Below are 18,551 nucleotides of genomic sequence, written 5' to 3'. Positions count from 1 at the left end.
TTCAAATCCATGTCAGATCCGTTTTGGCAAGCAACCGACAAAAATACAACTGAAAATGGCTGAACTCAGTTTATTTAGATGTAAGTGATGAAAATGAAAACCTTTATTTAATTGCAACTTCACATCTTGGGTATTTTAAATTATTATAATTCACTGAAGATGATGGTGATGAAAGGAGACAAGGAAGTGAGGGTTTATGCTCCCCAAGCATTGCAGCCTTCTGGTTTATTTGTACTTACAATGAAGATGACTTGAGAGATAAAATGCCACTAAATGTTGAAAAAAAAGTAGTTAACAGGCTTGTAAAGTTGGTTGTTTGGGTAGGATTGTCAGTGGATAAATATGAACAGCTCAAAAATGAATAGAGATATTGCCAATTTTGTAGTATTTACTTTCCCTAGCATTTTTCTTTATTTTTTATTATAGATTACATTAAATTTTTATAAAGTATTATGTTTTTACTGAAGGAAAATTTAATTAAGAAATGAAAAGTAACAACAAAAGGTGTTAATTCCATAATTCCGTTTCTTGGACTCAATAATTTTTTCTGACTGAGTCCATTCTTGCCGGTTTACATTTTACTCATAATCTTTTTGCCGGCTCACGCAATATTCGGGAAAGCAGTGAAGGTTTCAGAAAGCAGGTGGATTTTGATTGAACACTGCCAAATAAATAGGCATCCGATGGCAGCCTTAATTGGATTTTCAGTTTTGAGTTTTCCGTTCATTTTGGAATAAGTGTAACTGTTTTGGTCTGTAGACGCGTTTCGTCTTTTGTTTGGTCTTTTTAATGCGTGTTTGTCTGTTTGATATGTGTGCCAAGGGAATAAGAAGGGTAAGGCAAGAACTGAAAGAGGCCCAGCACTGAATATCCTCAAAAATCGACTGACAGACCAAACCGATTGTAAACTATCAAACCACCCAAAAGGGTTCATCACCCTTCAGACTTTTACATAAAATTTCATATTTTAACACAGTCTGTTAGTCTATGTTCGAGATAATTCTATTAACTTCATTGACCTCGTATTGCTTTCACGACATCAGAGAGATTTTCGACACCGGCTGGTTCCTTTTTTTTGGGAGGGGGGCTCTTGGATAGTTTAATTATTGAATAATCTCACAATAGTGACGCCCGAAGGCTATAAAGAATTTTACGAGCCATAACCTTAACGCCATAGCCGGAGCGAAAACGGGATGGATTTATATCTCAGAAGCGACCGTAATTTCACCATTCCCAAATTGATTTACGGCGGTTTGAATAATTAATGAGTATAAAAAAGGGTTATCAATATTTCCAAAACGACGTTCTAAATAATTGTCGTACCGGGGTCGTCGATCCAATAAAATCAAACCTTTCGAGAAAAAAAAACCAGTCGGCTTTACAACCTGAACCAGCGTTGATCAGTTCGGGGTTTTACAGAATTTCGCAAACGGGTCATAAAATACAAATTTGGCAACTTGTGATATTTAAGCATAATTAAATATATATTTGTCGAGAAAAAATAGAGTTGTACTATGATTTTGTAAATGGATGTTACATAGTAGTCGAATTAGGCAATCGGAAGTGTTTTTTTTTGTTTTTTCAACTTTTCATCTAAATATTGACTGTTTCTTAATACTTGTACATTCAAAACATAATCTTTTAATAAAGTTGATATTGTGACAATGACAAATGAATGCAACACCACAAACAAACAGTTACGAGGTCTTGTGTGGGAGGTTGACACAACCAAAGAGTTGCATGTAAAAAAGCTCCTGTTTGCTGCATGGAAGTTAACAATTAATTAGACCGGTTCCCAAAGCCGTTACCCTTATAGCGTTTTATAAATCGCTGTTAAAGCCAATTACAATTGCAAATCCGGGTGGGCCGGGGACAGCTCGTTTCAGCCTGGATTAGCCCGAATTACACGATCCAACGATAAATCGATTTGTTATATTGAAAATGTCTATGTTTATCACTTACCTCGGACACTGTCGTCTCGTAGGGGGTTTTCTCGAAAACAGGAGCGTTGTCGTTAACATCAGTCACACGCATTATGACAGGGATCGTCACTTTCTTCCCCGTCGTCCTCACCGTGCACGTCAACTGCGGATGAAAAACATGTGTAAATATTACCGTGAAAATTTGGATTTAAAACATATATCAAATTGATTTTTAAAAACTATTTACAAGCAGAAATAATTAAATAAAATATGGAGATCTTGTAATTAATTAGTCATTTTCTATCTAATATTTAAATAGAATGTTTAATTTATTATATTTTGTGGTCTATTGACCAAATTCTTTCAATTAATTAATCCCTTTATGTTAGGTTTTGGTTAAAATGAAAAAGTCAGTTCCACGAGCGGGATTCGAACCCACGACCTACCATAGGTTGAGTGGTAGAGCAGCGGCGTATTTAGCCGAAGGTCGTGGGTTCGGATCCCCTCGTGGCACTGACTTCTTCATTTCAACCAAAACCTTACATAAAAAGATTAATTAATTGAAAAAATTTTAATAATTGTTTGTGTGTGATAAAATGGTTGAAACTACATCGGCGTGGAGAGGGTGAACGAAATGATTGGAAATACGTATTCGACGCTCATTACATCAAATATCTCCATACAAAATCTAAAAATAATTAATTTTTACTTTAATGTACCCCACTTTTTGAACTAGTAGATGGTTGTGAAGAATTCTACATCTTTACCCATATATTATTATAGCCTGATTATTCGTGTAATATATGTTCTCCTGTACTTCCAAATGGTATTCGTAGGTATTATACCTTCCAATTTCTTGACATGTGGGATTTCTGTGCTCAATCAACTTATTGAAAAAATTTTCAGTGAGCCGTTTAGCTACGTCGTGTATAAATCTCATGTTTGTACTCTCGTGGAGGAAGCTAATTTTAGTGCGGCAGCTCGGAGAGGTTACCAGGCCCAGAAATTTATTTTGTTGGCACTGTAACTTCTTCCAATTTGATCTGGAGGTGTAATTCCAAGCGAGGCGCGGGTACAGGAGGACAGGCTTTATCACAACTTTCTAAAGGAGGAGTTTATTACTGAAATTGAGTCCAGAGTTGTGGGACAAAAGCGGAAAGAGGTACCTCGTAGCCACCTTCCCTTTTTTTAAGATTTCATATACGTGATTAGAGAAATTTAGCTTGCTGTCCAAAATAACGCCTAAGAATTTGATTTTTTCACCCATGGAATTTGCAAGCTTTAACAGGTACTTGGTCTTTAAAGATTGGGCGACGCATGGTAAAAAGCATGGCCTCAGTTTTGGGGGAATTTATTTTGAGTTTCCACGGTTACAGAATCGGGTCACCCTATTTGCAGCTTCAGTTAGTCTCCTCACAATTGTTTCTAGCCTCCAGGCTGAAGTAAATAGAGAAATATCGTCTGCATACAATGCGATTTGACAATTTATGTGGACCATGCTCCATTTCCATCCATTTCAAGTTCTGAGTACTGGTTTAGGGGCTCAAAAGTGGTGATTTTGATCCGGAGCGTAAAGAATGTGAAGGAAGGCCAGAAACGTTTACAGTTGCAGAATTGGAACCATTATTTAATGAAGACGCAAGCACAACATGCAGACTCTTTGAAGTGACCCAACAAGCATTTCCATTACGCCTCAATGTCATAAGGAACGTCATAAAGCAAGGAAATTGGGTGCCATATAAATTAAAGCCAAAATACGTGAAAAGGAGAGTTTTGATTGGTGAACAGCAGCTCCAACGTACCAACTTCAAGGTTTTTGCATCGTAACGTAACTATTTAACAAGCAGATTCATTTCGACAATCCGAAGCGAAAGAAATTGTGATGATGGGAAGAGCCCGGGCATATCAACGGCGGAGCCAAATATTCATAGACCAAAGTTCGCGCGCTTTATTCGGTGGGATCAACTGGGTGTAATGTAAAATGAGTTGCTAAAACCGAATGAATGGATGAGAACCACATGTTGCAGTGCCAGTAAACAGAAAAAACAAACAAGGGCACATTCAAATGTATTCTCCAGCATTTCTCCTTCCGACTACCACTTGTTTCCATAAATCACTCATGGCCTGTCTGAACAGCACTTCCGTTCTTAAGAGTAATGTATAAAATGGTTCAATTCTTCATTGCCTCTAAGGACCAGTTGTTCTTTCAACGCAGAATTCGTAAGCTGTCAGAAAGATCGCAAAAAGTAGAGGCTAGCGATGGACAATACTTTGCGTAATCAATTTGTTACTATTTTTGCACAAGAAAGCGCCAATTTTCACTGAAAATATTTTAAAACTTACTTGTTTCCCCATTAGGAAAACATCACGTCACACTTGATTAATAGCCTGCGATACATCCAAAAACATACGAATTTTTAAAGATAGAGGAAAATAGCTAAAAAACCGGCGACACTGCGGCCCCAAAACGTATCGAATTTAATATAGTATTGGATCAAATCATTTTGCATTTTTCCAAAAATAGGTAAAACTGGTTAGAACGATATTTTATTGAATTTATTGAATAGATTTTTTTTTTGTACGTAAATAATTTAAATATGTCGTCTGAAGAACCGAATAGACGATTTAAGGGAAGAAGAAATATTTCGGTTAGCACCACAAATCCAATATATTTCAATTTGCTCAATATTACATTATATCATCCGTTTTTTCGATTCAGGATTCTATCGCAGAACCCAATTTAAAGCAGGATGCCCGCTGGCTACGCGTAAAATCAGAATAAAGTCCCTAACTACTAGAGTTAATCTCTTATTATCCAACAGATGAGAAACGTGACATTCACACTTTTCATATCTTTAAAACATTTTATTTGCATGACAAAAATATCCTTAATGTGGCATAAGTTAGCCGATAACAGTCCTCGTAGAAGTTTCTGACAAATTCTTGTTCCTATAGAAAATAACGCAGCACTACTAAACTGGTCTTCACATTAAAAATACGGTGAAAATCATTAGACTTGAGTTACAATGACACGCACACAAACGTAATTCAATTTGATTCAAAATATCTCTCACATTCGGATCCGGTGTCTAAAAGAGCCAGTTAAGTTCTCCAGTTGAGTCGGTCGCCAACTTTACGAGCTGGGGAAGGTATAAATTAAACCCGAATGTTTCAATACATGGTCAAATCAAGGGGCCACACAAAAGCTACTTAACATTAAATAAAAATAAAAAATCAGAATGGGTTTTTTTTTGCTCGCGAATGGACCGAAATTTTGTCTATCTTTTATCTATTTATTGAGCACATCAGGAATTCTTAATGGAATTCAGATTTAAGAGGATTTCTATTCGGCGTTTATTTTATTTTTTTTTAACACGGACTCAGTGAATGAATGATTTTTTAATTATAATAAATTATGGAACGGATGGGAAATAACGGTATAATTTAAATTTAAATCAAGAATTACGCAGACCGGACGTTTCATAATAAAAGCAAATAATAAATGTTTAATCAGATAAGAACATTATTGACATAAAGTTAGGCAGTCTGATGAGAGCAAATTGACTTCATTCAGTACACCTATATGTTGAAATTATGGCTCTGAAATCGGACAGAATTCTTGAGAAAGAGTATGATTTCTGTGTATCTTGTGCTCGGCAGAACAGGAAAGAAAAGAAGATCGGCAGTTTTTTTTTTTTTTTAATTTTAATTTTAATTTTATTTGAAGGCTGGACTGAAATGAACATCTCTGGGATTTCATCTAGGAATCTGCCAGAAGAAATCTTTCGTTTAATCGTTTCTGATCGCTTTGTCTATCTTGGGTATATCTAGAACCCAGGAAAAAAAAAAAAAAAACTGAAAATGGCAAAAGGAAAAAATACGTTTGGAGGGTAAAAACAGTGAGGATAGGCAGACCAAACAAGTTACAAATATGTTGTTTTAAGGTTAAGTCTGCCCTACCTTCTCTGTTTGGGTCTATCAGAAGTGTGTCAGCTTCTCACACTGTTGACTTGGTGTGGCTGCCTTCCTTTGCTTTACTTATAACCCTGACTGACTACTTACGATGGCGAAAAGCAAAAACGCTCCTAATTTTCCAAAACAGCGAGGAAACGCCGGCCAAAAATAGTAAAAACAAGCTACAAATAATATTATTTTAAGGTTACGTCTGCCTATATTCGCTGTTTTGGTCTATTCAACGTGTTTCGCTTCTCGGCATCTGCAGTGTTGGTTCCTTGTTGTCTTGCTATACTTTAACCATGACTAGCAAGGCAAGGAGCCAACATTGAATGGTAAGAAACAAAAACGCTCCTGGCAGTCTAAACAATGAAGATAGCAGACCAAAAAATTGAGGCAACACGCAACAAATAATATTGTTTTAAGGTTAGGTCTGCCTATATTCCCTGATTTGGTCTGTTAGATGCGTTTCGGTTTCTCGCCATCTTCAGCATTGGCTCGGTTTTTTGTCTTACTTACACTGACTGACCACTGATGATGGACGAGCAAAAACGCTCCTGGCGGTCCAAAACAGCGAATATAGCCATACAAAAATCAAGACAACAAGCTACAACTAATATTGTTTTAAAATTTAGCCTATTTAACCACACTGTTTTGTTCTATTCTGATGCCTTGCTTTACCTTACTTGTAGCCTTTACTGACCACTGAAAATCGCTAGGAGTAGAATAGCGTAAGGCTTACCAAAAATGAAGGCAACTTTACAACTAATATGGTTATGGTTAGTTAGTTACAGCTAATATTGTTTTAAGGTTTAGTCTATCGACGCTTTTGCTGTCTATAAGACTAGTTTCACCTTCTCGCCATTTTCAGTATTGGCCGAGTTGTGTCACATTATTTATAATCTTTACGGACCACGGAAGATGGCGAGAAGCAAAACTGCTCCTCGAAAACAGCGAGGATAGGCAGACCAAAAATAAAGGTTCCGTCTAAACAGATCAAAACAGTGCAAAGTAAATGGGGTGTGCCACACTGACGGCGGACAAACGTGGAACCAAAGAGGCAGGTAGTCGGGCTGGCAACCTGCAAGTGAAGCTGATCTAGGATGCACGTGGACCAATTTATTGTCCAAGTTCAGAACAGGTCCTGCCTGTGGAATTTGAAAGACGTTCGTCAAATCAAGCCATACTATTGGAAGAACTTGACAGGATAGCGTCGAAGTTCCCCATGCAGACAGTAGAATTGACCAAGTGCTATCCTATTCATATTCAATGGATGAATTCAATGTACTCTCCTTCTCTTCTGCTTCTCAATTGCCTTCTAAATACACAAAACGAAAAGTGGTTTCATTGTACCGTACACGATCAACTGAGTCACGTTATGAACTGAATATCCTAACAGCCGTTGTAGTCATTCTGTTCATTTCCGCTGTATATGTGGCTTGTTCGGCTTGGGCGGATTTTTCGTCGCGGAAACTTTCGTCGCATTCCGTCTAGTGTGGCGCGGGCCTTAAAATGAACGGAATGACTACAACGACTGTTTGGATATGCAGTTGATAACGTGACTCAGTTGATCGTGTAGGCACAATGAAACCACTTTTCGTTTTGTATATTTACAAGGCAATGGAGAAGCAGAAGAGAGAGAGAGAACATTGGATTGATTATGACATCCATTGAATATGAAAAGGGTAGCACTTGGTCATAGCTATAGGTTCATTTGATTAGCGTCTTTAAAATTCCGCAGGCAGGGCCTCTTCTGAACTTCCACGATAAATTGGTCAAAGTCCATCCTAGATCATAACCCTACAGTTTGCCAGTCCGACTGCCTGCCTCTTGCGTTTTACGTTTGTCCGTCGTCAATGTGGCGCACCCCATCTACTCAGCACTGTTTGGATCAGTTTAGACGGAACCCAGCGCAACATTCGGTCGACGGACGCTAGTGCAACAACGGAGCTCAACCGAGACTCTACCACGGAAATTTCCGTTACGGAATGTCCGTTCACTCTGTCGCTGGCTGTGTGTATTGAATGTAAGCTTGTGCAGCGGAAACTTCCGTCGCGTTCCGTCGGCCTGTCTAGACTCAACCTATTTATATTTATAAAAATATAAATGTGCAAGTGAAAGCGTGCGGTTAAAAAGCGAAATTAGGTTGAGTGCTCTTTCAATCACGAATACAAATAAAGTACTTCTAAGGTCACAGGAAAACCTAATATTTAGCATTATATCAGCAGTAATAATTAATAATGTTCTTATTCACAAGAAACGATATCGCCGAATAATGATTGTAATTCTTTTTATATCAACAAGGTTCTATACCATTTCATACTACTATATAAAATCCATTTTAGAAGAAAATAATTGTTTTGGTTTTTTATTATACAAGACTCACCTGGAAAACAGTATGAGATAAATTGTCCTTGTCCCTGTCGAGGGGTCTAAGCAGCTGTAGCTTCTTGCCGTTCAGTATGAACATTTGTTTTTTCTTCGGGAAAATCAGGTCCAGGTGGATATCGGCAAAAGGATCGCCGTATATCGGTATCTCTCTCGGTTTCGTTTCTTGACTGATTTCTGAAACAGAGGAATATTTTTTAGGGAGAATTAAGGTTTTACATAAGAGCTAATAAATATTTCATCGTAGAATAGTTTTTATTTTCAACTTGCAAAGAAAATGCCATCAAAACAAAAAACATGTTATAAATTCACGTGGCGAAATATTTATTTTGTACATTCCATATTTAAAAGTGAGCCCTTTGCTAAGTATTAAAAACAAAGGGTAATAAAAAAAAACCTGTTCCGTTATTTTTTAAAGTACATTTCTCAACTTTCAGAAGCACACAGTATGTTACGACATGTTTTTTGTTATTACATATAATAAATTTTACTAATTACTGTAATTATTTTGATAGCAGTAAAAGCCAGTATAAAAAGTGAAGTTATTAATTATAACGATTAATACTATGATTATTAATAACGATTTCTCAATACGATTTTGGCAAGGTATGACTTAAATCAAGATTTTATCTCGGAAAACATTGGCTAATATGAAATAGATCGATATCGCCATCAGTGGCAGCGATTATTATGTCGATTAATCCAGCGAGATTCATGGAGCGTTTAGCCAGTTTTGAAAACTCGCCCCTCCATCTCCTGCTCGTGCTAATTAAATGAGACAGCACGTCGGATGCAGACATGAACCAGTCATATATGGAGGAACTGGTAGAATTATTAGGACTTATCGGTTTCAACGGTGAAAGCGGGAGAGGCGATAAGGATCGCGGGAAATCATAAACATCCGCCTCAGTACGGTGTAACGATTGTTTACCATAGAGAGATTGAGATGAACATGGACGGTAGCAAGTGTCTAAACCGGGTTCTATTAAACTGAATATTCTGTAAAAGCAATCGACCCGATAAAGGTAGACAAATTATTTTTTAAATGTGAATATTTTTAGTTCAGAATGATCAGTTGATTCTTCCAAGAATCGGATGAAATTCAATGTTATATTTGTTTTACATTAAACTACAACCTTTTTAACAGAGAATGAAACTGTTCCAATGAGATTTAAAGCTTTTGCAATGCTTAAAAGGATTTTGGAAAATTGCGAACCAAGTGTTCTCGTGGCTATTTGAAGATTATCGTCTAGTATATTCTTTGTCATCAGAGAGTCAGTAGCCAGATAGAGACGCTCAAATGACCGCAGTTTAAAACAAAATATGCGTGAAAGAAGAGAAAAAGAAGAAAAACACGCAGAGGGCCGATGATGATCTCAGCTGTTTGCCCCATAAACTTCCCACTTTATTATTATTATATTCTTTGTCTAGGAATAGGTGTGTAAATTTGTTATGGCAAATTGAGCTGCAACGGAATTTGATCAGAATTCGCTTCACTTGAATAGCATTAATTGTTCATTTTTTTGGCAAACTTTTCTCCTAAACTCTTCAACGTATTGAAACTTATTATTTTTTATCATGATTAGGAACATAATATAAGCAATCATAGCTAGTAATCATCTTAGTAATCAAGCAGGAGCAGAGAACTACTTTTTTTTCTTAAGATGTAAAATTTTGTCACGAATTTAGATTGTAACTAAAAATTGATCATTTACTATTTTTTAAACCCTAGTTTCCAATTCGCAGTATACTTATATAAATAATGCAAAAACACATTTATATAAATAATTTATTGTCATCGGTTGTAATAGACCAAATAGATTTTTACAAAATGATACCTAAAAATGCCAAATTCCTAGACTCTGTACAAGTAAACGACTTTAAAAAATTGTTAAAGTAAGCAAAAATTTTCGAGTTTGATATTTAAACAGAAGTATAGACTCTTCTGAAAACAAAAATTGCGTATTCAGTAGACGTAGAGCGAAACAAAAACCAGCTTTTCGCCCGGAAGAAGGTCGCAACCTCCTTAGGAAGATACAACTCCCCGCTTTGAGAAAATGTTACGAGATCTACAATAAGAAGAAAGGAAGATATAGAACTGTTGCCAACGGGTAAAGTAATAAAACTCTTAGATGAATTATGACTCACCGGTTTGCTCTAAGTACAGAGGGGGTATATAATAGCTCTTGAAGGATTTGATATAACACGCTGCACTACATTCTACATTTCAGAAAGTAAATGTTTGTGTTAGCAATGTACAATAAGGTATACGTTAGGATTTATGATGTAAAATTTTGTATATGTCCTAGTTTATAAGTATAATCAACCCTTAAAAATAGAACGACGTGGCATGTTGAGTAGCATTCACTCTCTTGACTTCCAGGCTCTAATTTATTTCTTAACTTCAAAATAAATGAGTGGCATTAGTGTGGGGGAATGAATTTTACAGCTTGATTGCTACCGTGGCATAGAAATAACTCAATAAGTATCGTTTATGTTTAAACCCTCCTAAACAGAAAATCGAAAATAACAGGGATTTGGTGACTATGAATGATAATCGATAATAAAAGGAAAGCATGCAAAATGAATTGTTTCAAACAGGTTCATGTTATTTTACAAGTGATGTTTAGCTAATTATCAAATCTTATTTTTCTATAGATATGAATTTTATGTTAGTTTATTGATATTTTTTAGGGGGGGGGGCTTGTTGACCGGGTGCCGACAACTTGGTTTTTCAAAGGTTGATTTTCAAACCTCCATAACTACATAGTAAATTTTGAGTCAGAGAAAAGTGGAGAAGAAAAAGTTCTTTCCTTTTGCAGATAAATCAATTTTACATTCTAACGTCTGATTTTCACTAACATCGATCGGAAAAAAGTAATGGGTAATTCTGAAAGATGAACCGTATTCCCTGATTTTCCTACTGAGATACTAAAATGCGCTTAACAGGCCAAGCAGCTTTGACACACAGCCCAAATAGTACGACAAAATTGCCCAATTATCCTGGAAATTCAATTTAGTTTTTTCATCCAGATTATTATTATTCAGAAATCGTGAGATGCGGTCTGGTGTGATGTAGTTTTTAGAAAAAGATTTTCTTTATCGTGCCAACGTTTCGATCTTTATTGAGATCATCTTCAGGGCCTGCGATTTACAAACATTGTTTACATTTAACAAATGTAGGATGTGGAAAAAAGCGAATTTATACAATGCAAAATATATTTTTTGTATTCAATCAAAGTATTTCTACTCACTCAAAGTGTAATTGTACCATTTTTGCGTGTCGGTCACTAATCATCACACACACACACACACACACACACACACACACACACACACACACACACACACACACACACACACACAGAGGATTTTCCTATTTTTGAGAAAACTTTTGAGATAAACTAGTCCCATTTTTTCTTTAAAAAGAACGTTTTTTCATAAGAATATTTTGTTTCTGAATGGCTTTAGAAAACGCAACACAAATAAAGGTAGGATCGTAAAAACGTATGGCCTGGTTTACAATGTTTGTTTATTTTCTTAAGGCAAATATTCCTCTCTTTGCTCCCTAACATAAAAAGTCTGTCTCTTTAGTATAAGTGAATAAACGTGTGGTTAAAATTTGAAGTCAGTATAAATGCTAGATACAGAAAAAACGTGAAGTCGAAAAATTCAAACTTTTTGGGAGGGCAATGTTTGTAGCTCTGACAAGGTCATATACGTGACGTGCAAGTTTTATCGGTATTTGATCACCTTTTACATATTATGATGTTGGAATAAAACACATTATTGTTATTATATATATGTTAGTATATATATTATTTTAGAAAACAAAATTATTTTTAATAACTTATTTATCAAAAAACCAATCTAACTGGGGGAAATGTCTTGCTGAGCCACTCAGTAGATGCTAATTTACCAAGGAAAAAATTAAATATCAACCATTTCCGCTTTGAAACCCTTCATAAAATTTATATCAAAATGACCACAATGATCACAATCGCCTAAGAGTTTTTTGGGGGCAATTATTTTTTTTTCTTCCAGTTAAAAAAAAAAACATCAAATTTAGTGCGGCGCCATGGATACCGACTCGACTCACTTGTTTGTCGTGCGGGTTGCCTAACGAACAGGACTCCGTGCATGGTTTATATTTTGGTTGGCAGGAACCCAAATTCTTTGTTTGCCGACATCTCCTTACAATGTACAGATAGTCCGTTCACCTCTCTATAAATTCTGCTTCGGATTCGACACTTTTTTTACGCAATCAGCGTTTATTGATTTGTTTTTTGGAAGAACAAGAATTAACTGTTGTGGTGAACTGTTTGTGGCCTGATTATTTCGGACAGTTGAAGGTTCTGGATGAAAGAATGAATGATTTATTTCTAATTTACAATAGAAAAAGTAACAAAGAACGGTAACTCGTTTATTCTCCCTTAAGAATAGAAGAAAGAAATTCAAGGAAGAAATCTCTCCCTTAAGAGCAACGACATATTTTAACAACATTTGATTATAAGAAAGTATTTCATTTAAACTATGTTTTACATTTTCAAGAAAATTAAATTTAAGTACTAATAATAAATGAAAGCTAAAGCAATATAAAAGCATTTTTTATGCTGTGTGCCATTTTAATTTACTGTAAATAATAAATAGTATAGGCAGAAATATATATTTCTTTTATTAAGATTTTTTGTTAAGATTTCATTAAGATATTAATTTTTTATATTGATTATATCTAATAGAGGTACATTTTTAAATAGAAATTAGAAAGGAAAATAATACAAATATTAACATCTTTTATATTAGAAGGCAGAACAAAAAAAAAATAAAAAAATAAAAAAATGTAAACGTAGTCAAACAAAGAAAAAACCTTTTTTAGGGGCTTAACGTCAATCATTCAGAAGATATCTAGTAGCGAAAGAGTGAATGTAATTTATTACCGTGAATGAAAAGGCTTATCCCCAATCAACCAGAGGAATTATCTAGTACTTTGCGGAAAACCGAATGTAATTTATTAGTCTCAATGAAGATGCCTATCGGAAATCTCTCCGAGGAATATCGAGTACTCCGAATTGTAATTTATAGGCAAATTTAGTACTTTTAACCCGTACTTTAAACAGGTGCAAATAGTTACATGATAAATTGCAATGATCGAGTTTTCTGGCTGAATACTCAATATTTCCCGGACAAAGCGATGATTTTTTCAGTTTCTGGTATCATTGTTTGTAAAATGGAAAGGATTTTCAAAATGGGTTAAAAAAAAAGTCATTACGTTTTTTAAAAAAAGTTGGTCACCAATCAACCGCACAAATCTCTTAAAATTCTAATAACACGAGCACATTCTTTGCGAAAAATTATCTTTGGAGTCATACTTTGTTTTGCTTACTATAATAAATAATAATTATAATAAATAAACGCAGAGTAAAAATAAAAGTTTTTTTACCTTTTTTAAAAATTTGTATTTTACCCTCTAGACCATTTTTAGTACATGAATTATAAAAACATTTTTTTCTTCCGGCGCGGTAAATTTATTGGCAATAAACTTAATTTTTATTATATTATATTAGTATTGTTTTTCATTGAACATGTTGTTTATGTGCATACAAGGTTTGAAAGTTTTTTATGTTAGTTCTATTATAAAACACTACTCGGATAATTAATCAGAAAACAAAGTTTAAATTCTATTATCTCCCTCGTTTTTTGTCAGTGGTGTACAAAGGGGAGAGAGATTCTTGACGTAACGAAAATACCAGAGATAACGTGAAAATGGTCTTAGAAAGACAAAAAATTATTAAAATGAATAAAATATCTCAAGTTGAAACCATCAGCAATTTCATTGTAAAATAAAGAACAACAATACAAACTTCTGATGACAGTTTGATCGATTTGAATTGTGGCTCGAGTGAAAGATACGACTTGATTAGCGAGATAAGGATGAAAGTGTTTGTCTCGATTCCATATATAAAAATGAGTAGGACGCCAGAAATGGGAAAATGCGAGCTGTGATATTAATTCTGTGCTTGGCGTCCGCCAGGGCGGACATGAACGACCTGGTCGACATGTTCATCGACTCGGCCAAGGAGTACGCCATGGAGTACCACATGGACAAGATTAAACTGCCGAATGTCAACTGGACTCTGAACAAGACCAAAGTCGGCCCCTGGGTGCTCACGGGTTTCGTTCAAACTGTGAACGCGACTGCCTGGAACACAACCAGCATGAAAAGGGTCGGCGACGCGGTCGTCCTCACCCCTGGAGAAAACGACCTGGTCGTCGCCCTCAACGTTTCGTTCGACACTTTGGCAGCACACTTCGACGTCTTTAACTTCGACATAGGTATTTTAAACTTTTCAAGTGGAATTTTAATTTAGGGAAAATTATTGAGCGTTGAATCGCATGAATGTCTTGCGAGGTTTTAAACGGTTTCAACAACATTTATTCAACAGGAGATCGAGCCAAAATCAGACATCGTCAATTTCATCCGGATTTTAGTTATTAGGGTGGAATAGTAATTAAAAGAAATATTAAAATTATGAGATATCTTCTCTGGATGAACCAGTAGTTGGGTCGTTTCCATTCTGAGCAAAACATTCATTCCTTGAACTATGACCAGATCAATTAATGGTGGGGATTTCTGATTCATCACCATGCTCAATTTGAGATAAAATCGATAGGAAAAATAGTTACTTATGTTTTTAGGACAGTTGTTAAATATGTACATAAATACAGCATGGATAGACGGACTATAATGATAGAAAGCCAGTAAACAATATGACATCAACAACATATCGAATAATAGTGTAACACAAATTTTTCCTAATTATTAAAATACGCTTAATATCATAACAACTTTGGCAAAAATCTTAGATTTACGATGCAATAAAGTTTTGATTGAACAACCGAATTGTGAACAAAATAGGATATTAGTGAGTAAACTTGGACAGCTCATTAAAAACAAAAATCTTTTTGTACGAAAAATATACGGCTTTCTATTTGTAAGACCACTTTATTATTTACAATTATGCACTGATTATTATTGATCCGATTTATTCATTTTTTTCAAGGTATTCCGAAGAGTACGGGCGGTCTGGCATTAGCCATCAAAAAGAACCAAGTTGCCGTCCAATTCACGGTCATCGATGATATTTCTGGGTTCTGCAATGTGACAGTTGACCGTGCCGAGGTGACTAGCTTAGGTGGGATCGCACTGCAGCTTCTTCCGCCCAGCGCTTGGAATACATTAAAGGACGACGTCTTCAACGCATACCTTAACGAATACGCCGTTGGAGTCCAACAGGCCGCCAATCAATATCTTAAAAGTATTTTACAGATGTACGTCGATCAGATGGACCTATGTCAGTACATTCCGTCCGTGCAATAAAGGAGCAATGTTAAACTATGACGTTTTTAATAATAAAACAACCTAGAAAAGTGTAATATCGATACAAGTGTTGATGTGTAAATATAATCCATTTGAATTATGGCAAAAAGAGGTTAAATGCGAAAGGTTGAGGTTGAGATGGGGAGTTGATGTCCGATGGATCGAAGTAACGATAGCTCAAGGGGCGTATTGAGCCGAAGGTCGTGGGTTCGAATCCCGCTTGTTACACTAACTTTTTCATCTCAACCAATACCTTACATAAAAATAAATTAATTGTAAATATACTGTTGTATTTTCTGTTTTGTTAAATAAAATGTTCGTTTAGTTTTTACCCGCCAACGGTATTTGTGTTCGGTATTTCGGTTTATTGCAACCTTCAGCGGTTCCTTACTTCACCCTTCTTAAATCCCTGACCTATAACTGAAGATAGTAAAAAAACTAAAATTACCTGACAATCTGTTTAATCTATATGTATTTCAATGCGTTAAATCAGGTTGTAAGCAGGGCGATGCACGGCACATATGATACAACGGAATGTCCTCAGAAACGTCCAAACTACTGTGGTCCAAAAAACCCGAAAGGTAATCTTACAACTAAGATTTATGTCAGGTCCCAGTCCATCGGTTTGTACATATGCACTAATGAAATTAAGTGAATATTCAATATTCTCGAACTTTTCTTATACCCCTGAAGATAGCAAAAAGCCGAAAAGTGCCTGAGAATCCGGTTGATCTATTCGTGTTACAAGCAGGACGAGGCAAAGACCCAAATGGACCGACGAGTGTCCTCAGAAAAGTCCAAACTACAGGTTCATCACCCTATTGAACCCAAGAGATGATTTCACAATTAAATGTTTTCAGATCGTGTTCCGACAATATTTTCACATCATGAAATGAAATCAAATGCGTGTACACTCTCACCCTTCACCACCACTGAAGATGGCAAGGAGCCCAAACGCACCTTTCAGTCTGATTAGTCTCACCCACGCTTCAAGGCGTTTTTGTCAGGGATGTGAACCGTGCGACGCACCGGTACATGTGGGATTGTCCTAGGAACTACAAGTTCATCATCACGCAGACCTCAAAAGATAATATCACAATTAAATTTTTTCGTATACATCGACAAAATCTGGCAAATATTCAATGTTCTCTCCCTACTTATAACCTTGACTCCTTCTAGATTACTAGAATATACATTCTTACAGGGTTACAGGAATACAATTTATCCTGTGGTTTATCCTACATCTGTTGGGTGATGGACTTGTAATTTCATCCTTGGGCAATGGGACTGTCTAATAATAAAATTTTAGGGCATACTGAAGATAGGGAAATGCCTAAACACGTCTGACAGATCAACCCAGCGAGAATAAGCGGACCAAGATAACCTTGATAAATGTAAAGATAAAATTATAATAAAAAATTATTATGACCTTTTTTATAATCCGTTGAATGATAACACATCGATCACACATGAGTGTTAATGATGACAGGGAAAGATCAAAGGTAAAACAGTCAGACTAAAATGACGGAAAAGACCAGACTGTCCGAGAACTTATGTTTATCAGTTCAAAAAGTGGTGCAGTAGGAAAAATGCGAAAAACACTTACCTCCTTGTCTCAAAGGGATTTGCAGATAATTTGAAATCGAAATTGACAAATGCGTTAAACATATCTCGCTCTCTCTAATTTAAAAAAAAAAAAAAATTGAGTTGATTAATTGACGTTCAGATTACAGTCAATAGGTACTAAAAGGAATAGGTAAAGATACCGACCCCTTTGGATTTTCCCATTTTAATTTATTGTAAAAAGATACACACAAGACCACCCAGTTGTTGACACGGCTCATCCGAAAGGGTTAACGTAATGGAACGTTGCGAAACGGCAATCTCGCCTCACTAATATTTCCGTTGAAGTAACTGTTGGCATTTCAGGATTAGTTCAAGTTCCCGGATTGTTAAACAGGGTCAGAGATAAACCTGTAGAGTGGGGATTAACAAGGTCCTCATGTGACGGGTCGAATTTTTAACGGGCACGAGTGGGCTAAGAAATGGTAAATGTTAATTTTGCTGATTATAAAAGAGCGGTTTTGAATAGAAGGGCTGTGCCCCGGCCCCGGTGAACGGAATGGACCGTCATTTGTCCTTTCCACCTGTGACATTCCCGTTGTTTCATGATCGCAAGATTTATTGAGAAGGACAAAAGACAAAGAAATTATTATGATAACAGGCAGATGTGATTCAATCAAAGTTTCATGAATTGCGATTTTGTAAAATGAAAACAAATATTTTTTTGGAAATTTCATACTGAAAAGGTGATACTATACTCGGTTTAAGGTGTTTTAAACTTGTTGCGTAGGTTTTCTACGATCGTTGGTAAATATTATCCGGCCTCATCAATTCATGGTAGAATCCTTTTGAGTCTAGATTCTAAAGAATGGTAGAGATGAAGGTGCCTCGCGATCCTCTTCATCTCGGCTTTATTCACTTTCCACCTGACACGTCTTTCCTCTTGTTCCATCAATAAAACCACTCCGGACATGTATTTAATTACGCCCGTGCTTAATTATTATAAGCAATAGAAAGTCGAAGGTTTTCCTCTCCCGGAGGCGGTGCGTCTTCTTCTCAAATAAATCAAAAGGAGGAGCCACTTTCCCTCGGGTCATGGGTCGCACCAATACATAAACCTTTTAATCGACTCTAATTCACTCATACACGTTTTATTATTTAATTAAAATTATTTTTCCCAGTATTTTTAATAAGAAATAATTAAATTTTTTAAACAATTAAAATAGGTGATTCAGTAGATAATGGACAATCTATGCGAGTAGTAACATATTTGTTCATTCAATAGTTCGTGATTTCTTAAACTCTACCAGTTTTGCGTAAACAGATAGTTAATTTAGGAATATTCA

The 18,551-nt window shown here is 35.8% G+C and overlaps 2 protein-coding genes across 7 annotated transcripts in view; one reads left to right on the top strand and one right to left on the bottom strand.

The window, feature by feature from the left end:
- Positions 1–18,551, bottom strand: part of LOC106670380 (cadherin-99C) — a 401,762-nt gene that overhangs the window by 56,717 nt on the left and 326,494 nt on the right. For all 6 annotated transcript variants that reach the window (XM_024227116.1, XM_014400658.2, XM_024227175.1 and 3 more), the window contains 2 exons: positions 8,263–8,441; positions 1,963–2,085 (listed from right to left, as the gene is read on the bottom strand). In XM_024227116.1, the coding sequence (XP_024082884.1) occupies positions 1,963–2,085; positions 8,263–8,441 (302 nt within the window). The remainder of the gene's footprint in view (positions 1–1,962; positions 2,086–8,262; positions 8,442–18,551) is intronic.
- Positions 14,183–15,698, top strand: LOC106670382. The gene is made up of 2 exons (XM_014400663.2): positions 14,183–14,597; positions 15,326–15,698. Exons 1-2 carry the CDS (start codon positions 14,255–14,257, stop codon positions 15,640–15,642), a joined length of 660 nt encoding a protein of 219 aa, XP_014256149.1. The 5' UTR covers positions 14,183–14,254; the 3' UTR covers positions 15,643–15,698.

This window comes from Cimex lectularius, unplaced genomic scaffold, assembly GCF_000648675.2.
Source record: "Cimex lectularius strain Harlan isolate CLEC.00 unplaced genomic scaffold, Clec_2.1 scaffold69, whole genome shotgun sequence".
In the NCBI taxonomy this organism is placed as follows: domain Eukaryota; kingdom Metazoa; phylum Arthropoda; class Insecta; order Hemiptera; family Cimicidae; genus Cimex; species Cimex lectularius.
The sequence above is the reverse complement of the archived record's forward strand: the minus strand, read 5'-3'. Positions and strand labels throughout refer to the sequence as shown.

Bases quoted from the DNA above. Each gene is read 5' to 3' on its own strand.
- LOC106670382 (XM_014400663.2), top strand. From the start codon at position 14,255: ATGCGAGCTGTGATATTAATTCTGTGCTTGGCGTCCGCCAGGGCGGAC. The intron at 14,598-15,325 runs GTATTTTAAACT...ATTTTTTTCAAG, and splicing joins CGTCTTTAACTTCGACATAG to GTATTCCGAAGAGTACGGGC.